This window comes from Choloepus didactylus, chromosome 9 (assembly GCF_015220235.1).
Source record: "Choloepus didactylus isolate mChoDid1 chromosome 9, mChoDid1.pri, whole genome shotgun sequence".
NCBI lineage: Eukaryota > Metazoa > Chordata > Mammalia > Pilosa > Megalonychidae > Choloepus > Choloepus didactylus.
This window is the reverse complement of record NC_051315.1, coordinates 28,625,271-28,650,414: the sequence shown is the minus strand read 5'-3', so window position 1 is coordinate 28,650,414 and position 25,144 is coordinate 28,625,271. Positions and strand designations below refer to the sequence as shown.

Genomic DNA, 25,144 nt, shown 5'->3' with positions numbered 1-25,144 from the left:
TATATGGTCTCACTAATATGGAGTAACATTGACGAACAAAATTTGAGAGTTGAGAACACAAGTTAGCAGGAGATAGAAAGAGGTTAGATATTGGGCATTTGATGCTGAAGGAGTACAGCAGGTTCAACAGGATTGATTTTATAGATCTAGAAATTGAATGGACAGCATAATATTGTGTGACAGTAATGCAATATTGTAAGTACTCTGAACAAAGATGAGTGTGAATATGGCGGAAAGAGGAAGACTAGGGGCATGTATGACACTAGAAGGAAAGATAGAAGATAAAGACTGGGACTGTATAACTTAAACCTAGAGTGATCAATGATGGTGATTTAAATGTACACATATAAGAATGTTTTATTAATGAGGGATAACAAATGAATGTCACCATTGCAAGGTGTTGAAATTTGGCTGGTATAGGGGAAAAAATACAGTCAATGCAAATTAGAGTGTATAGTTAGTGGTAACATTGTAAGATGCTTCCACTAATTGTAACAAGGCAACATGCCAAAGCTAAATGTCAAGGGGGGAATATAAGGAAGTGATATGGCATTCTTGGTGGTGGTGGTTCTCCTTTTCCTCTTTCTTTCAGGAAGAGATGGAAATGTTCTCATATATATTGTGGTGGTGAATGCATAATTATGTGATTATACTGGGAATCATTGTTTACTTAGGTGGATTGTATAGTGTGTGAATAAAACTGTTAAAAAATAGACAGAGGGATACAAATGCTGGAGAAAATGTGGAGAGAAGGATGTACCTATTCCTTGTTAATAGGAAAGTAGAATGGTGCAGTCCAGCTGGAGGACAGTGTGGTGGTTGCACAGGAAGCTAACTATGGGGCTGCAGTATGGTCCCTCAACCCTGTTATTGAGTATATATTTGGAAGAACTGAGAGCAGGGACATGAGTGGACTTTGAACACTGGTGTTTATGGCAGCCATATTCACGATTCGCAGTGGAAGGAGGTGGCCTAAGAGTACATCGACTGATAAATGGAATGAACTGTTGTGTCTACATACAATGGAATATCAAACAGCCACAAGAAGAAATGAAGCTGTGAGGTATACATCTAAGTGAATGGAACTTGAGGATGGTATGTTGAGTGAAAAGCCAGAGTCCAAAAGACAAACATAACACCCCACTAATATGGACTAACTATAATGTGCAAATTCTGAGAACTGAATCTGAGAGCATAGCTTATCAAGGGAAGGCTTATGTTAAAGATTCCGAGATTGTAAGCTCTTACAGCAGTCGCATCTATTCATGAGTTTTATGGTTATTTTTAAATTCTGAGATGCTGAGCTGATCGTTTCCTGGAACTTTGGGTATCCGTGTGACACCTGAGACTCAGAGCCAGAGTTCAATAGGTCTGAATGTTAGCATTACCCCACACAACAAATGTTAAAAAAGCTGAAAAAGAGGTCAGACTTCAATTAGGGATATGAATGAAATGGACTTGATAGAACTAAGGTAAACCAGACTGAAGGGAAAAGTATGATATTCATTGTGTTTTAAAACCTCATCTTCTATATGAGACCAAAGGAAGAGGTGTTTATTTGGTACAAAATCTATACTTTCTGTAACATTCTATATAATTTAACTTTTATGGTCAGTTTATTCAAACACTATAATTACATGGAACCTTGAAAGGGGGTGAGATCTGGTTGGTCTGTACAGGTTAGCGTGAAACCCCAATATATCCCATAGTAATTTGGGCAGAGAATAAAAAATATTTGCAACGCCCCCTTCAGGGCTTGGGGGAAAATGTAGAGATATTAAAGTTCCCCACCTGGGGAATTCCTGGTATTCTTGCAAGCATTGGAGACTACCATTGTAATAGGCCATGTCCTCGATCTTGGGGCTTGCCCTTATGAAGCTTGTTACTGCAAAGGAGAGGCTAAGACTACTTATAATTGTGCCTAAGAGTCACCCCCAGAGAACCTCTTTTGTTGTTCAGATGTGGCCTGTCTCTCTCTAAGCCCACTCGGCTGGTAAACTCACTGCCCTCCCCCCAATGTGGGACATAACTTCCAATGTTATAAATTTCCCTTGCAACGTGGTACATGACTCCCAGGGATGAGCTTCAACCCAGCATCATGGGATTGAGAAAACCTTCCTGAGCAAAAGGGGGAAGAGAAATTAAACAAAGTAAAGTTTCGGTTGCTGAGAGATCTCAAATGGAGTCAAGGGGTCATTCTGGAGGTTATCCTTATGAAGATATCCCTTTTTAGTTTTTAGTGTACTGGAATAGCTAGAAGGAAATGCCTGAAACTGTTGAACTGAAATCCAGAATCCTTGATTTTTGAAGATGAGTGTATAACTATATAGCTTATACTGTGAGATTATGTGATTGTGAAATTCTTGTGGCACACGCTCCGTTTACCCAGTGTGTGGACAAATGAGTAGAAAAAAGGAGGACAAAAAGTAAATGAATAATAGGTCAGAAAAGGAGTATGAGATGTTTTGGGTGTTCTTTTTTACTTTTATTTTTATTTTTAGTCTTATTGTTATTTTTTGGAATAATGAAAATGTTCAAAAAATTGATTATGGTGATGAATGCACAACCATGTGATGATACTGTGAACAATTGTACACTTTGGATACTGTATGATATGTGAATATATCTCAGTAAAATTGCATTAAAAAGGCAAAAAAAATGCTCCAATGCTTGTTAGGTATATGAATAAACAAATAAGTGAATGAAGATGTAAGGAAAAATCAGGTTTCATTGTAAAGTAACTTTATTTAACTATGAAATTAAAAACTATTCTTGTAGGAAGAGCTTCTGAAACTATCTAAACATACTGTGTCTCATCATGTTTTTGCCCACTAATTTTAGTATTCATTCATGATCCTTGCCTGAAACAATTATTATTGTGTTTGCTAAATTATAATTTTGTATCTCAATCAATCTTATCACATTTGTTAATTGGAATTACCTCTAACGAAGAGACACCCCCCATTTACTTATTTATTCAATTATTTATGTCAGTATGGACTCACAGATATTTATTTTAATCTGTGGGTTATAATCTATTGCGCTCAATATTTGTTACTCAAATTGTCCCATATGTGGCCATGGGGAGGCCCTTCAAGTTGACTTCTTTGTCCTCTTTATGTCATCCCACCATTTTTTGAAAACATCTTTACTTTCTGGCAGCACAAGATTTTCTAGGTTCATCTTGTACTTTTTCTAAGCTAGAGTAGTTAATATTTTTGTTGTTATAATTTGCATTTTATTTAATTTCACTTTCCAATTTTCATTGCTAATATAGAGAAATATAGTTGTTCCTTCTTTTCTGTGACCTTACTAAGTTCACTTTTTAGTTCTAATAACTTTTTTCATAGATTCCTTAGGCTATTCTACATAAACAAACCCTATCATCTGCCTTGTTTTCCTTTCTGTTTGAATTGAGATTGAGATAAATTCCATATATGGCAAGCAACTGATATTTCTCTTATATCTGTTTACTTTAGAGTGTCCTCTTCTCTCTTTGTTATTTTGGAATTTGCAATTTTCCTTGGTTGTAGAAAAAACAGGTAATTTTCCCTGTAGAGTTTCTCAGTCTGGATTTTGCATAATGAATACCATAGCATTGTTTAACGTGTTCCATTTGTTGCTTATATTACCTGAAAAGCGCAATTAGATATATGAACCTGATCAGAATCAAATGATTTTTTGCAAGGCTACTACATAGTTGTTTTTGTGTATTTTCATCAAAAACTATAAAAACTGTAATATGTATTATTTGATATTGCAGCCTATACTCTTACTCTGCTGAGAACAAGATTATGTTTTACTCATGAGTTTATAGATACAGCATAGAGCAGTAGCTAGGGCTTTGATTCAAGCCTGGATTCAAACCTTGTTTGTACCACTACTTTCTTTTTTTTTTTTAACAGTTTGATATGTAATTCATATACCATCATACAGATCACTCACTGAAAATGTTTGATTCAATGGCTTTTAATCACAGAATTGTGCAACTGTCAACCCAATCAATTTTTTAGAGTATTTTTATTACATCAAACAGAATCCCTTAGCCATTGATTCCTATTTCTCCCATCTTTCCAACCATAGACAAACAGTAATCTCTTTCTGTCTCTGCAGAGTTGCCTATTCTGGATATTTCATATAAATGGAATCATATAATATATTATATGATTATATAATATAATATATTGTCCTATATGAGTAGCTTCTTTCACTTAGGATAATGTTTTCAAGGTTCATCCATGTTGTAGCATACATCAGTACTTAATTTCTTTTTATTGCTGAATAATATTCCATATTTTAAAACCACATTTTATTTATCCATTTCTCAGTTTACAGACATCTGGGTTGATCCTACTCTTTGGCTATTATGAATAGTGATGCTCTGAACACTCTTGTACAAATTTAAATGTGTTGATTTCATTTAGTATTTTCATTTCTCTTGGGTATATGTTTAGGAATGGATTTGCTAGGTTATATGGAAACTCTGTGTTTAACCATTTGAGGAACTCCTAGACTGGTTTTCCTACTGGCTGTACTATTTTACATTATGTATGATTGTTACATTTCTCCACATCCTTGCCAGCACTTGTAAGTATCTGTCTTTTTGATTATAGCCATCTTAATGTGTGTGAAGTGGTAACTCATTGTGGTTTTGATTTGCATTTTGCTGATGGCTAACAACTTCATTTTTTCACCCAACAAATATTTATTGAAAGCCTAATAGGTGCCAGATGTTGTTCTGTGTGTTTAGGATACATCAGTGAGCAAAGGAGATAAAGATCCCTAATCTCAAAGAGCTTATGTTCTAATAGGGAAGACACATAATAAACAAGAAACCTAATAAATAAAAAGTAGAATAGGATAATGGAGTTATGCAGATGGTTGAGAAGCAATAGCCAGGCATCTCCTCTGTCCCATCCTTGTGTATAATTTTAGAATTTGGCAAATATTGTTTAAGCATTGCTGGGACTGCTTGGTGAGGCCCTATGGCTTGGTAAGTAAGCATGTGCCCCACGCAGTCTGCAAACATGCTAAAACCCAGAGCAAGGGTGAGCACCAACTTTGCCATAGTTGTTGAGGACCGGTGCCTGGGTATGCTACTTGTGTCACGACAGTGGGGCTCGGTGTTGTTTCTCCCTTGCTGAGAGATTGCAAAATGCTTTCTCTCAAGGCTCTCTCTTTGTCTGGTATTTGCCAGCCTGGGTGTTTTGCTTTGTATGGGTAATAGGCACTCGTGGCAGGGTAAAAGGTGATCATTTTTTTTTAAGTGACTGGCATCCACCAGATGCAGCTTTTCTTCACCTGTCTAGGTAACCCAGACTACTCCACTGCTGACTTTTGACTCTATAATCTCAACTTTCCGGTGGCTCCAGCAGTGACGGGAAGTGGTCCCATGTAATTGATATGACAATGGGAAAAGGATTTATCCTCACTTTGTGGAACATGACCCTGTCTGTGGGATGCCAATGTTTGGCTTTGAATTACAAGTCACAGCCTTTATTAACTATTTTGGCCAGTGATGGGCCTAGAAGAAAATTCCTTTTTACTGTGTCTACCTAACCAGGGCAGTGGAGCCTCTGAGGCCTGAGATGTTATAGGTCCAAACTGCCCATTGGTAGGGGATGCTTGAGGGGCCTGAGTGTGCGGTGTCTGAGGGACCCACCGGATATGCTGTGTAAGAATGAGTTTTAGGTAGCGTATTGGCAGTGTTATTGAAGAATGAAGTCAGTGTGGTTCGTTGAGTATGTGGGAAAAGGGTGAGGATGCAAGCTGGTTTCAAATGTGGAGCTCCCCACAAGAGCCTTTTAAATGGGAAAATTATTTTGTTTCCCTTGGCCTGGGCCCCCTGACAGGCTTTGACCACCACCCAAGAATTAGCAAAGATGCAGAAATTGGGCAACTGGCAGCTCAGGACATCCCAGAGAGCTAAATGGACCGCTTCCATCTCTGCCAACTGTGCTGAACCCAAAAAGCCAGCTTGAATAAGTGCAGTGTTTGAGGGTAGGTGATATCTATGGCCCTTCAGTGAGCTACATTGCATAAATGATGGCATTGCCATTGGTGAAATACATCGATTTCCTTTCTATGTCAGACAATTGGTTCCAAAGGGCTCCCCACTTGGCTGGAGAAGGGGGCAATAGGGTTGCCATATCCAGTGTTTCTAGATCTGTGGGCAAGGGGCTGAGTATGGGGGGAGCATCATCCATTTGCAATTTGGAAAGGCCCTGTTTGCCAGGTTTAGTGCTCTCCTGTAGGTTCCCTTTTCATTTTACTAGGGAAGCTTCAGTGGCAGTGCTGAGCTGCTGCTGGGAATTATCTCTCACCCATGGCATCATGGTAATCTGCTTGTGCAGGTTGACCAGTTGTGGCCTTGTAAGCCCCACTGTTTTTAGAAGAGCCCAATAAGCAGCAGGATTTGCCATGCTTAGTCCAAGAACTCCAAGAAGCATTTTTGGAGATAGCCAAGGCCTCTAAAGTAAAATCAGTTCCCAATGGGACAAGGGGCATGACACAGAAAATGGCCTAGTGTGCCATTTGTAAGGCACATTGTTGGGGCTCTCCCAATGGAAAGCAGCAGATATACATGTGACTTTGTAATGAGTATAATGAGAGTGTGAGATGTGGGATGTATTATCTCCAGAACATGAATAATACTAATAGGTGTAGTAAATTATTGTCATGGCCCAAGAGGGCTTTTGTAGCCAAAGGACTAAAGAAAGCACTGGACATGTTCTGAGACATGAGCTTTTATTCTAGGGCTTACCTACAAGGTGGGGAAGTCAAGTCACGTTGCTCTGAAACACACAAGCTGCTGTGTGCAGTCTTCAAGGTCCTTGATGAATGCCTGTGCCCGGGGTTCCCACAATTATCTAAATGCCTGAGGTGGGCTTATGTTTGATGGTAGTAGGAAACTGGCTATCCTTAAAGGACAAGATGATGCCCAGGAATTTGACCGAGTTTCATGGCCCTTGTATTTTATGGGGTGTGTTTGCTCAGCCTTATTTTTGTAAATGATGTGTGCTAGGTCCACTTGAGGCCCTCTCTTGAGTCACCCCTTAATCAGATGTCAACTATATAGTGCCAGTAGTAAGCAGTTTTTTAAAAAGGACATTTGTTAAGGTTTCAGTCACAGTATTTAGGATTTTTTTTTTTTTTTTGTATTGGCATGGATTAATCTATGTTGGCCAACAGCAAAGCAATTGTCCCTGCCCCTGTGTGTATCTTTAATTAATTAGATGATGTTAGAAATGGGCCTTTGATTGGCAGGACTTATGCTTCAAGGTTGGAATAATAAATTGGTGGAGGCTTTAAGAACTGGCCAAATAGGGCTACTATATGGGGAGAGGGCAGGTATAATGAATGGCTCCCTGTTTGGGGAGAACTTAGATTATAGGCAGGAGCCCCACAATACCTTGTTTCAGATGATATTGTAGCAATTATCACATTGATTGGCAGGGGCAGTCCCATGGGGGTACCATTTGGCATGGCCCACCATGGGAGCTGAAGATTTGGTGTTATTCCATCAATACCTACAGTAGGGCAAGAGAGAGGAAAAGGTGCCACCATTAGGAGTAGCTGTTTAATAAGAATTGTTCCAATAGTCACAACTCCTAGGGGGTATGGGGGACTGGCCTTTGATATGCAGGAGGAGAAGGCAGTGGCCTTCCAGGGGAGGGGCCGTGTGGTCCCCAGTTGGAGACCTGGAACTGATAAACCAGTATCTGACTCTGTGTGACTCACAGCCTGCCAATAGCTTCACCCTGTCCATAGCTTCTAGGTAGTCTGAGCCTTGCTGATAAGGCTGAGCAAAGCTGCCCAGTAATTTAGGGGAGAGGAGGCTCCCTGTAAAGTATCAAAGTTTGGAGATGAATTCCTGGTCTCTTTTGTCTGTGGCTTACAGAAATGCTATGCCCATTGATAGCATCGTCTCTATCTTTTTAGCTAACAACGGGGCCTCATTAATTGTTTGCCAGTGGTATTTGCTGGCAGTCATACCTGCTGTGGACAGTGTGTCCTTTTTGTTTGCCAGTAAGGGAGGGGCTCAGAGTCTGTTTCAGAGTCCTTAGCAATGCCTGCTAACGCTCTCATCTGCAGGGTAGTTACTAATGTTGAATACCCTTAGCAACCCGTCTACTGCACGTTCTCCTTCCTGCTGAACAAAATCCTTAAGAATGCCTGGTAAACTTTTTTATGTCAGTTTCAAAATATCCTCCCTGTTCAGGGATTGTTTGACCTTGCAGGTTGTTACTGGAAAACTTGGGGGTTCCATCCACCGTGTCTCACATTCTGCCGCCTCTCTCTTCAGGACGTCCCAATTGACTTTAGTGGGGTTATGGTCTGCAGCTATTAATGCCAGTGCAGCTGGATCATTGGGCAAGCTCTCAAACCCTGTACTCATAAGACTAGCATCTCAGCATGCTGATAGGATGTGGCGCTCAGTAAAGCCCAGGCACATCGCGAGGCTCAGGTCCCTGCACTTGCCCATGAGATACTTGCCCCAAGGATTAGAGCCTTTGTAACCTGTGGGGGCAGGGGATAAAGAGCGGCAGTGGAGAAGGCAGCGGCAACACAAGCATCACAGATCCTTCCATTCTTTGGTAAGCCAGCAGTGTGCCACGTTATCCTGGTCAGGAGTATTCTCCCTCCTTCTGTGCTCTGGCAGGGGAAATATTCCCCAAATGCAGGGACAGTATATTAACCTTGGACAAGGTCTGCCAGGTGCTGCTCAGACAGGGTGAGAAATGGAAGCTTCCATCTCAGTACAATGGCATCCTCCTCGTGCCTCCAGGTGATCTGGCAGACACAGCCAACACGGGCTCACGAGTCCTTACCCCACGGGAAAGGCCCCTCATGTATTTTATGTGTGCCTCTTTATCTTCGTAGGACGATAGCCGGTTAAGTTATTCTATATTTTCAATGGTCTCTCCCAGGCCTGTCCTTTTGGGGAGAGTGATAGGGATCTTTGTCCCCGCTCTTGCCAGATCAAGGCAGGTGGATGCATGAAGCAGACCCCAGGGAGCCAGACCATGCCTCTCTGCAGGAGATCCACAGTTTGGTGTGGGTAACCTAGGCAACACCTGACAGGCACAAAAGGTAGTGACAAAGCAGCTCCAGTGAGTGCAGCAAGTGGTGGAGCCTTCGCAAATGTTGCTAGCCACATGGGACAGCATGTGAGTAAGGCAAGATTAGTCCTAAAGGCAGTCCCACCTGGCTGCTATGGGACAGTGTTCAGCCACCCTGCTCGCTGCACCAATTGGTTTGTATGTTATGTGGAAGTTCTTTGGGTAATGAGACACAGACACACATAGCCTGATAGCTGAGAATTGCATGAAAGGATGATTTTATTAGATCAAATGGCCTCAAGAGGGAGGGGAGAATGAGTTCTGCAGAGGGGGGCCTGGGCTTAACTAGCCTAGGCTCCCACGAGGGTCAGCGTGGGGTAGGGGGAGAAGAGGGACATACGGGTCCCGGGCTCTCGCCTTTATTGTGACCCAGAGAGGAGGAGTGGGGTTTCCCCATGGATGCTGGGGACTGGCAGCTTTAAACTATGCAGCACAAAGAGCTGAAGTGGCAAGGGCCCTTTGGGGAAGCTGACGCGGCTCTTATCATTCATACCATATGGAGGTACATGCCTTGCTAGTTGGGGTTATGCCCAGAGCAGGGCTGACTGGGCTGGTCACTAAAAAGGGGAATTTATGACTAGTCCAGGCAAGATGCAAGACATCAAATATAATTTATTTTACACCATTACAGGTTGCAGTATGGAACTTTATATAGGCTTCCCTCAATGAAAAAGTGCTATTTGAACAAGAAGGTCTCAAAGGAGTAAGCAAGATGGCTATGTAGATATCCTAGGGAAGAATCTCCCAGCTGTGGAGAACCACCAGTGTAAAAACCCTATGTGTGCTAGGTGTGTTTGAAGCACAATCAAGAGGACAGTGTGAGTAGAGCAGAGAGAACGATAAAGAATGGAGGCGAGTTGTAGGAGATATTACCAGAGAGGTAAGAGAAGATAAGTTTGCATAGGGCACTATAGAATATCTCAAGGATTTTGGCTCTTTTCACAAAATTTGTAAAATATTAGACATGCAGACACACTAAAATCTGGATATAGGAAGGTTACTTTAACTTTGTTTTTACTTTTGTATTGTTAAACTTTTGTTTTGAATTTCTGCTTCATCTAATAGACTTCTATTAAGTAAGACAAATTTTAAGTTGAGACAAGTTTCTACAGCATGTTTCTTAATTTTAACGATTAGAGGAAATCACACTTAACAAACAGGCAAGACATACCAGTTCAAAAAAATAAAAAAATCAGTGTCTTAAAAATATTTTATCGCTCAAGAAAAATATGACAGTGTTTGCATCTGATGTAGAGGAGTACAGAAGTGGGAAGAAGTGTATGCATAATTATTCTTATTGTTAAAAATGAGATAAAACTCATTTTATGTGTAAATTATACTTCAATGAAAATATTTGAAAATGAACTATATACATAGTTAAACAGATACGTATATGAAAGTTCAGATAGTTGTGAGCCCTGATTTCATAATAGTTTTTACTGAGTTGTTTTTTTTTTTTTTTTTTTAATTTATATGTTTTGATTTGATTTGTATTTTGGAATCATGTTACCACATATTTATAAAAATTAAAATACATTTTTAATAAGTTGCCTTGCCACCATTATATATGCATTTTTTAAATGTTTCCATGTTTATTAAAGTGACTGGGATAGCCTACACATAAAATTTAATGCTATGGTTAGGTAAACATTTTTTATACAATCTTTGATCATAAACCTAATGTCACTTTCTCCAGGTTGACATTTAACAAATCAAATGAGGTTTGTTTTTTGTGTTTTGTTTTGTTTTGGGTAGTAAACATGAGATTGTTTAGAATAGTTTGTTCCAAAGAGACGTCCACCCTCCCTGTCACACACACACAACAAACAAACAAAACTCCTTGATTTCCAGAACTGTAGATCTCATAACTGGTCAGTGTAACGCCATCTGTTTGTATCAATCAGTTGCAGTTCTAATAGTGAAAGTGGATAAGAACCAAGGGACAGCCAGTGTCCATGTCATATGACTTACTTTATTAAAATCACCACTTTTTAATTTTACCTCAAAATAAGCAGGCATAATAACCCTAAGGACCCCTAGTAGAACGCTTCAATTGACATGCCAGCAAAAAAATAAAATGGAATTCAAGGATTTTATCAAAGCAAATATTAGTTTTATTTATAAGCGTATGCTTGGTGATGTGATAAACACAGAATTTGAAACAAACATTCAATTTATAAATGGCAATTCGTTGGAAAAGTTTGTTTTTAAGTTGATTCTTTATAGTTTGCAACCCTTTTTAAGAGAGGAATAAATTGAAAGTATTTAAATTCTATGTCACCATGCTGTTTTATGCAAATTATTTATTCTTTTCCATAACTCCATGATTGACATTATTACATATATATATATTTCTTTTTTTTAAGTGAGAAAAATGAGGTCCCAAGAAGTGAAAAGTAAAAGACTTGTTAGATAGGAACCCAAACATTCTGTCTCCAGAGTTTAATTTAGGAGTTTAATTTATTTCTGTTCTTCTTGACTCTTTCAGTCACACATACACTCACACATAAAAACATACACAGACAAACACATATTTGTGCATACATATGTCTTCCTTTGTGTAAGTCAATTTTAACATCTTACATTCCAGTGTTTCAAATGATACTTGATTTTTGTCTGATTCTATGAAGCTCAATTTGAAAATTGAATATAAGCATTTCAGCATGGCATACTGAACTTGGAATATGATGTTTTTAATTAAATATATTATTTCATATATATCCCTGACTAGCTCCTTCTCTTTTGCTACTAAAATATTAAAAATCCAGGAAAGTGGTATTTAGATAATGATCTAGAGGGTAATGGCTTTAAAATATTTATCAATGATATGATTATGCTCCTAAGAAGATTATGTCTATAATACTTCAGTAAAACATAAAAGTTAGTAACATCATTTTGCAGAGAAAAACATTTATCTTTGTATACATAAGCAAATGAGGTTCAAAGCTTAATTGGAAATATACACACACACACACACACACACACACACACATACGTATATATCTTAAGAAAAGCAAAAACAGAAGCAGACACAGATACTCATTTATGCATTTATTATGTCAATAAATTACTGAATGTTAAATAGGTTCTAAGCCGTTGGTTTACAAAAAATGAAAAGATACCATGCCTAGTTTCAGAATTTTCATTTTTGCCAGGGAGACTGATAAACACAAAATATTATGTTATCTTCTGATAAGCTTTACAATATGGTATATAAAAGCTCTTTGGATATGCAGAGGAAGAAGCCATTTTGCCAGCTGGAGGAGGATTCGCAAAGGAAATCACTCTTGATTTTGTATACAGTGGATGTGTTTGGAAAGAATTCAAAGCAGAAGGAACTATATTCAGTTTTTTTTTTTTTTTTTTTTTAATTTTACTCTATTGATACAGCCATATAGACAAGCTTATGAATCTCAAACTGTCAAAATCTGTCTAAACTAGAATTTTGGATATGCTTTAACTTTGAGAACTACAATCATACATGAAGTTGAGAAAATCAAAATATGTAAAACTTCTCCAAATTCCATTTAGGAATGATTGTAATGTTTCAGAAGTCTCACAGTTTATATTTCTTTTCATTAGTTCTTTGTGTGACCTAAGGGGATGTATTACCACATTGTTCCCTTGGAAAAGGAGCAAAGCTAAAGCATTGCCTTCCAGTCGTCTCATTTTACATAATGAGAAGCCAAAAGACTCATCCAAGGAAGAACAGTGAGTCTCAGAATAGGGTTCTTTCTACTCCACATGTTCTCTTCCCCTAAGAGGCTGACGTGTGTGGTCAGCCGGCTCCCATGCCCTCTGGCATCTGGCTGAGTTTAGCCAACAGAGAGGTAAGAGGGAGGAGGGAGTGTAAAATCAAGGTAATTTATTTCCAATCTCTTACTCTGAAGGGTCTCTAACAAAGGCTGGTATTTCCTCTCAAGGTGGTTCTCTCCTTTTCTTTCCCTGGAAATCAACCTTGCCCATTGTCACTTCAAGCCTAGAAATTCCAAAATCTCCATGGTCCTTCACCATATAAAGGTTTCCTACTCCCTGATGACACCCTTATGAAGATCCCTTGGTTTATCCCTCCTCAAGTTATCCTAATTGGAACATGCCAGATATTTCCTGCTTCAAGACTGGCTGATACAATCTCCCAAAGGACTTAGGCTACTGAGAAGCTCTAGAAATAGAAAATTAGGCAATCATGCTTTCTGTTTGTAGGTGAGTTATTTAAAGGATTGCTTTTCTTGTTACAAGAGTTTCTGATGAGATGAATAGAAGATTCAGTATTAACGTAAAGAAATTTTAGTTTGCGTGTATGTACAGTTTTTTCTAAGAGCATCGAGGACACAACAGGGCAGTTTTTTAGGTGACTGCTTTGAATGTTGTTTCTTTAAAATTTGGTTAGATGACAGTGGCATTTAGGCATTTTGTATTTGACGGTGGCATTTAGGCATTTTGTATTTGACAGTGGCATTTAGGCATTTTGTATTTGTTCGACAGACTCACTCAGACAAGTTAAATGTAGACATCTATTCTTAAATTGATTCCTCCTCAGTTGAAGTAGCTGATTTCCCCCATCACCAGGCTAAATCAGCTCCAACTATGACTTTGCAAGCTGCAGCACTTTGTCATACCTGGTGATGGCAGGGGCCGAGTTGTTTCTCATAATGAGCATTTATGATCATGTTACTGAGACCATCACCTGGGGTGTTTGAGAAGCCTCCCATCTGCTTGACTTTTCAATTGTTTGGTCCAACATTTAGCATCTGGGTTTTGGCAAATATGTCTAGCTTATAAACTGAGTATTTCTGTTTTCCTTGATTGTTCCAGTGCTTTCACCGGTAAAATATAAATGAAATTCCAAGATACAAAAGGCATACAATAATGACTATGAATCCTGACACATAAATTTCAAATCTATGTTGCATCTCCAAGAAACCAATTTAATTGTCTATCTAGGACAAATGTGAGATTAAGTGACTTGTGTCAAAAAACGCATTTTCTGAATAGACATGAGATATTCTTTTAAAACACAAGCTTATTTATAGGCTCAAAGTGGAAGAGCTTCAAAATTATGCCATACTGGTGCTTTACCAAACATGTTAGAGTACAGTTTATGATAGCAGAGCTTCTTCTGCTCTGTAACTTAGGGTACTGAGTAGGCTTTCAATGTGCAGGATTTGTGAACTCTTGATAACAGTGTCCTAACGTGGAGATAGGAAAGTGTAATTTAGTGGATTTCATGTCTGTATTCCATATGGAAATTTAACCAATGAGATGAGATGGCTGGAGTTAGCTTAGTTTTTAACAGGACCTATTGTACCCTATGAAAGCGACGTGCATAATTATAGGCTGAATTTAATATTGCCCTTTTCCACTATCCTCAGTGTCAGCAGAAGTAGAAAAGTAAACTACTAAACTCAATCAGGGTTAAGACTCAAAAGTTGTTATATACCAAATGGACTTTTGGTGACAACGTAGACAAATTTTCAGAAGACAAAATTTGTTACGATTGATGAAAACACATCTTTATCATTTTACTGTTAACAATAAGCCATGGTTTAACTTGGGCTTATTGTTTGGATTGTGCAGTACTGTGATTTTTGATTTTCTTTTTTATTTCTAGAACATACATACAACTTAATTTTTTCCCTTTTTAAACACATTCAAATATATAATTCAATGTTGTTAATTATATTCACAATATTTTGGTACCATCCCCGCTATCCATTACCCAAACTTTTCCATCATCCCAAATAGGAACTCTGTGCATTTTGAGACTTAACTCCCCATGTCCTCACCCCATCCCCTTGTAACCTACGTTCTAGATTCTTACTACAAGAGTTTGCTTATTCTAATTATTTCCTACCAATGAGACCATAGAATACTTGTTCTTTTGTGTCTGGCTTATTTTACTCAACATGATGTCTTCAAGGTTCATCCATGTCATTGCATGTATCAAAACTTCATTCCTTTTTATGGCTGGATAATATTCCATTGTGTGTATATATACTATAATTGTTTATCCATTCATTGTTTGATGGCTACTTGGGTTGTTTCAGTCTTTTGGCAATTGTGAATAGTGTGGCTCTGAACATTTGTGTACAAATATCTGTTCACGTCCCTGCCTTCAGTTCTTTTGGGTATAGACCTAGAGGTGGGATTGCCGGATCATAAGCTAATTCTATACTTTATGAGGAACCACCAAATGTCTTCCATGGCAGCTGCACCATTTTACACTTCCACCAACAATGAATGAGTATTCTATTTCTCCATATCCTCCTTTCCAATACTCGTAATTTTCTGGGTTTTTTTTTTTATTATTAATAGTAGCCATTCTACTATTAATATGTATAAAATGTTATCTCATTGTGGTTTGATTTGCATATCCCTAATGGCTAATGATGTTCAGCATCTTTTCCTGAGCTTTTTGGCTATTTGTATATCTTCTTTGGAGAAATGTCTTTTCAAGTTTTTTGCCCATTTTTTTGATTGGGTTGCTTCTCTTTTTGTTGTTGAGTTATAGGATCTCTTTACATATTCTGGAAATTAAACCATTATTGGATATGTGCTTTCCAGATATTTTTTCCCATTGTGTAGGGTGTCATTTTACTTACTTCTGCCAGTTTTCTATTTAGTCTTTATAAGTTTTATGCCATTTTTTTGTTTTTCATTTCTTCTGTTAATGCCAAATTTCACATTTATTTGACTTTTTGTATTGTTTCATATGAGTCTTTTCTCATTTCTATCTGGATATGTTTTTCATATATTTTCCTTGTAGTTACCACGGGGTTAAAATTTAACATCTTAAATATATAACAATCATATTTGATTTGAGAGCAAGTTGACTTCAATAGCATGCACATATACTTCCTATACCCTTCTGTACCCCGCACCTTTTTCTGTACTTGTTACAAATTATATCTTTGCACATTCTATGCTCCAGACCATAGATTTATCATTACACTTCATGCATTTGCATTTTAGCACCTACTAGGAAGTAAGAACTGGAGTTACATACCAAAAAATTCAATAATAATGACATTTATAATTACCTAAACGATGAGCTTACCAGAGGGTCTTTATTTCTTTATGCTGCTTTGAACCATCGTCTAGAGTTCTTTCCTTTTAGTGTAAAGAACTCTCTTTATCATTGCTGGTAGGGCTAGCCTAGTGGTGATGAACTACCTCATTTTTAAAAGAACATCCCACCAGATATAAAATCCTTAGGTGGCAATTGTTTTCTTTCAGCAGTTTAAGCATTTCACCCCACTACCTTCTTGGCTCATGGTTTCTGATGAGAAATCAGAACTTAATCTGATTGGGACTCTCTGGTTTTCTAATTGAAAAACACCTTGCTTTTCTCTTGCAGCTTTCAGAACTCTCCTGTTTTGCTTTGCATTTGACAGTTTGATCAGTATGTAATGGGGTATATTTTTTTTTCAAGTGTACCCTAGTTTGGTATTCTCTTGGCTTGGATGTGCATATTCACATCTTTTGCTAAGTTCAGGAAGTTTTCTATCATTACTTCTTTGAATATTCCTTCTGCCACTTTATCTCTTCTCAGCCTGGGACCCCCTGATGCATATATTGGTACACCTGATGGTCTTCCAGTGGCTTCTTAGGCTATTTTCACTTTCTATATTTTTTTTTCCTCTCGGTTCCTCAGCCTGACTCATTTCAATTGTCTGGTCTTTGATTTTGTTGATTCTTTTCTGCCAGCTCCAATCTGCTTTTGAAACCTTCTTGGGAATTTTTCATTTCAGTTATTGTGGACTTCAATTCTAGCAGTTCTGTTTGGTTCCTTCCTAAAATTTCTATCTCTTTAATTAAATTTTCATATTGTTCATTCATTGTTTTCCTGATATCCTTTAGTTCTTTCTCAGTATTTTTCTTCATCTCTTTGATCATATTTAAGGTCATTTTTTTTTAAAGTCTTTCTCTAGCATGTCCACAGTCTGATCTTCTTCACTGTTTTTTCTTTTTCTTTCCAATTCTCTTCCTTTGGATGGGACACCATTGCCTGTTTCTTTGTTTATTTTTCAATCTTTTGTTGCACATTGAACATTTTACATTTTCAGATGTTAACTCTGGGATTTATTCCCTGAGATATCTGTTTCTTGAGTTTGTACCAGCCAGTGACATGACAGAGATTTTCTGAAGTGTTAGCTCTCCTATCAGGAAGTTCAACCTAAGGCAATTGCAAAGTGCCGGGTCCTCCCTGTCTTTTCTAGGCCTGTGATTGTTCTGGATTTGTGCTTTGCTAGTGGACTTAGGAGCTCCCCTCTTTACAGGTATTTGAACACCCTTTCTACTTCCCAAGAGACAGAACTTCTCCCTTTCCAGGGTGCTCCACAGCTTGACTTAAAGCAGTTAAGCCTTTTCTCTAAGACCCCCATCTCAATTGTTTCTTACACTGCTTTCTTTATCCTAAGCTGTTTTTTTTTCTTCCCTGGAGGGCAAATTCTGGGAAGTGGGCTATGCTGGGGAAGAGTTTCCCAGGTTAGTCTTTCCTAGCCAGAACGAGGCCATGGGCCCACAAAGGGAGTGTTGACCAGCTTCATATTGCTCTGGAGGGGCCAAGAAGTGTGCCAAGAGCTTCTTCCATGGCTTCCCAAAGCTTGCCCATCAAATGCAGCCCTTCAACTGTCCTCCCCAGCTCTCTATTCTCCTCCACCATCCTTGTTCAGGGTGAATTGGAACAATGGCCACCCTCAGAGCCAGGATCCCAATAATCCAAAGTAGCTAATCAGAAGCTGTGAACAGTGACCAACCCGTGCCCTCTACAGATCTTAGGATATGAATTTTTATGTCTCTTTCTGGCACCAACAGTCTACGCCAGGAGCTGCACCCCCCTGCTGCCTGCCATGAGAGTGCAGAATGGACATTGGTAACCATGGTGTAGAGAGAGCAATTTACTGGCATTTACCATAATTTATGAGACTGTTCTGCCTGGTCTTTCCCAGATTCTGAACAGCGTTCTACTGGACTCCGGAGTTCTGACATAGCTGATTCAGACAATTCCTGCTTGTTTAATTGTTGTTCTGATGGAGGGACTGATTCTGGAACTTCCTACTCTGCCATCTTCCCGTAGTCCCCCCTACAGGCTATCTTTTACACTCATGACTAGAAAATAACATGTTATTTCTAAAGAAAAAAATATTAAAATAAACCTAAATACTTAATAGATATTAGCACTCTTCTCAGATTTCCAATAGTATATTTTAAATTAGTTTTTCCATGCTCCTGCATGTGTATGTGCGTGCTTGTGTGTGTTTGGAGGGAGGTGGAAGTAAGGTGAAAATAGTCCATCTACAGCAAAATGTCCTACCCTTATTTATATATGTAACATTTTTCTAAGCACAAGAGAACATATGTAAAATCTCATTATTTTGTAAAATATTATGTCCTAACATATTGCAGATCAAGATAAACGCATCTTGGGAATAGTTGCTTAAATTAAAAATTTTAAATTAATTTTACTCGTAAGCCAAGGAGCTTTAGCATGCTCTTGTGACTGTCACTTTCAGTCTTGAGCTCTTCCGTACTATGGAAAGAGGGTTGAAGATGGGCAAATCTTTAACATAGATAGGAACCTACCAATATCATTATAGCCAGTGAAATGGGTAAAGGAGATGCCAGAAGGGAAACAAAACAAAACAAAACAAAAAACAAAAACCCAATTCAATGCTAAAATATTTCCTTTGGGTTGCAATTTACATACCAGATTTTTAGTGAAGCCAGACAAAGGGCAGTCACCTGAGCAGATGTACTGCAAAAGTCTCCTGACTCAGAGGAAAGCTATGACTGGTGTGGACCCCTCCTGAGCCCTGACTGGAAGAGGTAACCCCAGGCTGCCGTATCTTCCAGGTGACCTCCATGTGTGAGTTGGGGGAACAACTGAAAATAGAAGAGAAATCAAATCCCTTCTCTTTGAGAGTAAGTGGTCAACACAAACTTAGTGAATCATCAGCTAGTTCAATTACTGGGATGGTGCCAGATAAAATAGGAAAAAAAAATTACTGGCAGTAAAAATAGCTTTTTGTTCTGCCCCCTCCCCACCCTGCCCATTTGCTGCCACTCAACTTCCTAGTACTAATTTTCAGCTCTTGTTGCTAAAACATTATAATCCGAAAATTGTAATCAGTGGGAAAGATAGGTGTAGTGGGCTCACCCCATTATGGCTGGTGCTGGAAGTTCCATCATCTCACTTTTATGTGAATACAGAAGCATAGCCTATGATTCCAATTTGTAAGCAAAAAAAAAAAAAAAAAAGAAAAGAAAAGAGATATATATCTTCTTAATATACAACGATGAGTGATTATACCTACGTGGTGAGATTGTTTAATTTCTTCCTTTACTTTTCTATATTTTATAATTCTTGTTTTTCAGAGTGGGTCTCTGAATCAGCGGCAGCAACACCTGGGAGCTTGCTAGACCCACAGAATCTCAGGATCCACCCTTGGCCTTGTGAAACAAAACCTGAATTTTAACAAAATTTCAAAGTGATTTGTATGCACATTAAAGTTTGAGAAATACTGCTCTATAGAACAGAAGTTACTTAGGTACTCAGAAAAAAAAAAGGAAGTAATTGTTTTATAAGAGGTAATAGCAGTTAATTTGGAATGAATGAGGTGGGGTTTGGGAAATGAGGAAGATCTCATTTTTAATTATCTCATGAAACATTTAGGATTTGATATAGGATGGGGGAGAGAGATGAGATTTATTTTAAAAATTACCATATTCCTAAAATTGTTTGTTTTCTCCAAACAATATCAATTTTAGTATTCAGTAAATGTTTTGTCATAGAATCTATTAATTTCTAAGAAGGCAACCTGTGGTGTTGGAGGGGATTGGGATTTGGAGACAGTATTATATGATGTCTGACAATGTAAACACTGGGTGTAACCCCCAGTGTGATTGTATCACCTTTGCTACTACAGCTGAGTTACTTAATTGCTATGTCTCTAAATTTTCTTGTACGTATAAAGGAGATTACATTTTTGCCACAGTTTACTAGTAAAACATTTAGATTAGTGCCTGGCACATGATAAGCAATTTTGTAAATATTTGCCATTATAATTTAGAGTTAAAACTCTTATCAAATGGTACTGTAAATGGTTGATTGTACACCATGGATGATTGTATGGTATGTGAATATAGCTCAGTAGAACTGAATTAAAAAAAAAAAAAAAAAAAGAAACTCATATCAAATTCCTGCTCCCACATTAGCTATCACTGTTGGCAAGTTGTAAAATCTCTCTAAACCTCACCTGCTTTATATATGTATAAAATTGGCAATAATCTCTGTCTCAAGGAATAATTTTAAAGATTAAATGAGGTTATATTGATAAATATTTACAATAGTGTCTCGTATTATCACTTCTCTTATTGGTTTGTATTGTTGTATGCTTTTTTATGTTTAATTATCTAAACAGTTATTTCTTCATGACCATTCCTATGGAGTTATTATTCCTGTAATTCTTTTTTTCCCCCTAAATACAGGGGAAAATAACCTTCATGGAATATTAATACAGAGGCCAAAAAAATCAAATTGATACTTGTCTTTCTAAAAAAAAAATCCCTATTTAGGTTTCTTAGTTTGATTTTTAAATAAAAATAATTAATTTAGAATATCTCCTTAGTCAAAAAATCAAAAAAGTTATTACCAACCTAGATCTGATAGCCAAATTAAATAAATACAAAATCATATATATAGCAATTTACCATTTTCAAAATATTTTCACATATATCCTTGCAACAATAATGTGAAATTGTTGAGGTGAATATTTGATCTGCCCCATCTTAGAGATGAGCAAACTAAAACTCAAATCTGTGAAGCGTCTTTCCCAAATACACTCTGTTAGTGAGTGACAATCCCCCATTTGAATGTAGGCATTCTGGGATGCAGGTCTATGCCGTTTCATGACATGTCAGTGATTTCTGAATAGAGATAACTAAGTAAACTCTACTTTTCTAAATTGGATATTAATTACTAAGCCATCTTTATCAGAAGGTTGGTAAGATACAAATTTGAGAGTTCTTTGTATATTCTGGATACAAGTCCTTTGTCAGATCTTTGATTTGCAAATATTTTCTCATAGTCTGTGGCTTGTCTTTTCATTATCTTACCTTGTTTGAAGGAGGAAAGTTTAAAATTTTGATGTCCAGTTTATCAATTTGTTAAATGGTTTGTCCTTTTAGTGTCATACTGTTCTAGTTTGCTAATGCTGCTGGAATGCAAAACACCAGAGATGAATTGGCTTTTATAAAAGGGGGTTTATTTGGTTACACAGTTACAGTCTTAAGGCCATAAAGTGTCCAAGGTAACATGTCAGCAATCGGGTACCTTCACTGGAGGGTGGCCAATGGTGTCCAGAAAACCTCTGTTAGATGGGAAGGCACGTGGCTGGCGTCTGCTCCAAAGTTCTTGTTTCAAAATGGCTTTCTCCCAGGACGTTCCTCTCTAAGCCACAGCTCCTTTTTAGAATGTCACTCTCAGTTGCACTTGGGGTATTTGTCCTCTCTTAGCTTCTCTGGAGCAAGAGTCTGCTTTCAACGGCCGTCTTCAAACTGTCTCTCATCTGCAGTTCCTGTGCTTTCTTCAAAGTGTCCGTCTTGGCTGTAGTTCCTCTTCAAAATGTCACTCACAGCTGCAGCTGCACTGAGTTCCCTCTGCCCATCAGCTCATTTATATGGCTCCACTGATCAAGGCCCACCCTGAATGGGTGGGGCCGTGCCTCCATGGAAATATCTCATCAGAGTTATCACCTACAGTTGGGTGGGGCACATTTCCATGCAAACAACCTAATCCAAACATTCCAACTTAATCCCCACTAATATGTCTGCCCCACAGGATTGCTTCAAAGAAAATGGCTTTTTCTGAGGGACATAGTGCATTCAAACCAGCACACACACCTAAGAAATCTTTGTCCAATCCAAGGTCACAAATATTGTCTTCTATGTTTTCTTCTAGAAATACTATGATGCTAGCATTTGTACTTAGGTCTGTGATTTATTTTGAATTAGTTTTTGAATATGGTATGAGGTATGAATGGAAGTTCTTTTTTTTTTCCATATGTATATTTAGTTGTTCAAGCACCATTTGTTGAAAAACCTTAATAGACTTTGCAATTTTGTAAAAATTTATCTGTCCATGTGTGGGTCCATTTCTGCACTCTCTATTCTGTTTTATCGATGTATTTGTCTTCTGTTTTGCCTATACCACACCATCTTGATAACTGTCAGTTTATGATATTTTAAAAGAAGGGAGTGTTAGTCCTGCAACTTTTACTTTTCAAAATTGTTTTGACTATTCTAGGTTCTTTACACTTCCACATAAATCTTAGAACCAGCTTGTCAATTTCTATAAAAGGTTTGCAGGATTTTTATTGACAGTGCATTGAATTTATTAATTTGACAAGAAATGACATCTTAACAGCATTGTTTCTTGCAAACCATGTGAAAGGGGTATATCTCTTCAGGTATGCAGGATTTTGTTAATGTCTTTCAACAATATTTTGTAGTTCTCAGGGTCTTGCGTATATCTTGTCATTTATCTCAGAGTATTTCATATTTGCTGATACTGTAATAAAAGGTATTTTTTTAAATTTCCGTTTCCAATTGTTCATTGCCAGTATATAGAAATAGAATTGATATTTATAGCAATCTTGTACCTGCAAATTTATCAAATTCACTTATTAGTTCTAGTAGCTTTTACTTTTGTAGATTCTATCAGATTTTCTACACAGAATGTCATGTTATCTACAAATAAAAAGTTTGACTTCTTCCTTTACAATCCAGATCCTTTTTCTTTTTTTTTTCTTTTTCTTTTACCTTTTTTTTTTTTTTTGCTTGCCTTAGAGTACTAGAAATTCTGTTACAATATTGAGTAGAAGTAGTGAGAGGGAGCAGACATCCCTGCATTATTCCTAGTTTTCTTTCTATTCATGATTTGCTGAGAGTTTTCCTTTTTAAATATTATTATGAATGGATGTTGGATTTTGTCAAATGTTTTCTCCATCTAATGAGATATTCATGAGTTTTCTTCTTTAGTTTGTCAATAAGGTGAATTAGCCTTTTTTTTTTTAACATAAATCAACCTGTTTTCCTGGGATAAACCCCACTTTGTCATAGTATATTACCTGTTTTGTTGACCTTGAAGAATCAATTTTTTGTTCCATTAACTTTTCTTGTTTGCTTTTCTGTTTTCTGTTTCTTTGATTTCCATTCTGATCTTTCTTCTTCCCTTTGTTCTGCTTATGTTGGGTTTCATTTCCTTTTCATTTCCTAATTTCTTAAGGTGAAAGCTGAGGTCAATTATTTGAGACTTTCTTTTTCTTGCTATGAATTTCTATATTCCCAAAAATTTCTTGAGTTTTCTTCTGGGAGGCAGTTACGTCACTTGGAAATAGTTTAATCTTTTCAGATCTTGTTTTTAAGGTTTGTTAGATAGGAGTAGAGTTTATCTAGGATTAATTATTCCCCATTGCTGAGGCAGGACCCGTTTGAATACTGAACAGAAGTTTGGTCTTACTTTTAAGCTTTTATCACCAGTATATGTAAATCTAGTTTAATCATTCATGCTATATGCCTCCTGAAGGAAGAGCTTGGCTCTTACGGGTCTTTAAATTCCATATAATATTCTGAGACCTTGGTGAGTATCTGCTATATATTTGGTGATTTCTTAAAGATAAACAAATGTCTATCAGTTATCAAAAATTAGTCTCCTATTTTGGATTGGTGATTTGGGTTATAATACAGAAAAACACAGTTGTGTGGAAGAACTGTATCATTATTAAATGGAAGTATGCTTAAAATATTAAGTAAGCACATTGCAAACACTAAAGATAATTAAAACATTTTAGACAAACTACAAAGCATATTATGATAACCCCTTTAGTGAAATGTCATTCTTATCTGATTATTTCTATTGATTTAAGTCCAACTAATCTTAATCCCTGTTTCATTTTTGAAGCAAAAGTGGTTTCAGATATATGAATAGCTGTCTCTTCATTATAAAAATATGCTGTTTTAATTTATTCCAGGTGATTGTCAAATCAGGGCCAGGGACTTTCCTCAGTCTGGCTATTTATGACAATTATATCTTCTGGTCAGACTGGGGAAGAAGAGCCATCCTGCGTTCCAACAAGTACACAGGAGGAGATACAAAAATTCTGCGTTCTGATATTCCCCATCAACCAATGGGAATCATTGCTGTTGCCAATGACACCAATAGCTGTAAGTTGCAAAAGAGAACAAATATTTTCTTAATTACATAATCATGAAAATTTTCTATGTTTTCTAATAATACTTAGATGTATTTTGTTTTCCTAACATTCTCTGGGACGAGTGTTCAGAATGTTACTATTCAATATATTGAATTATTTGAAATGTGTAAGGCAGTTCCTACAGTGCTTAATTTATCACCAGAGGGATGATCCATTTCTAATTAAGTATTTGTTTCTGGAATTTTATTCCACTCTCATCTCTCATATCTTTGAACATGCAAATCAAACTGTTACCATGAAAATAGTATTTCTTGACAAACAAGTTTTACATAAGGTTTTAAAAATTATTTTATCACTGAAATACCTACAAAACTTGCAGTTTGCAGAATCAATACAGTTTCTAGTGGGATTATTTCACTTGGTGCCATGACCTCCTTGACTAAGTAATGTATCAGAAGATTTAGTGATTCATGTTATGTATTTTTCTAGTGTACTTATCCTCTGGAATGTTTAGGTTTTCAGAAGTCCTAAATTTCCCTTTTTTTATGATATAGTTTTGTGAGTTTGAAGCAGCCTAGTGGTTTACTATTGATCTATATCTAGTGTAGAACAGGAATTCAATATAAAATGGTACCAGTGATGCCTCTTCATTGCAGGTGAACTTTCTCCGTGTGCATTATTGAATGGAGGTTGCCATGACCTGTGCCTCTTAACTCCTAATGGGAGAGTGAACTGTTCTTGCAGGGGAGACCGAATATTGCTTGATGACAACAGATGTGTGAGTAAGTAAAGAGAATCAGATGTGCT

The 25,144-nt window shown here is 37.4% G+C and overlaps 1 protein-coding gene across 5 annotated transcripts in view; it reads left to right on the top strand.

Annotated features, from left to right (window-relative positions):
- Nucleotides 1-25,144, top strand: part of LRP1B (LDL receptor related protein 1B) — a 1,893,223-nt gene that overhangs the window by 1,563,168 nt on the left and 304,911 nt on the right. For all 5 annotated transcript variants that reach the window (XM_037849262.1, XM_037849261.1, XM_037849260.1 and 2 more), the window contains 2 exons: nucleotides 24,155-24,347; nucleotides 24,994-25,119. In XM_037849262.1, coding sequence (XP_037705190.1) covers nucleotides 24,155-24,347; nucleotides 24,994-25,119 — 319 coding nt within the window. The remainder of the gene's footprint in view (nucleotides 1-24,154; nucleotides 24,348-24,993; nucleotides 25,120-25,144) is intronic.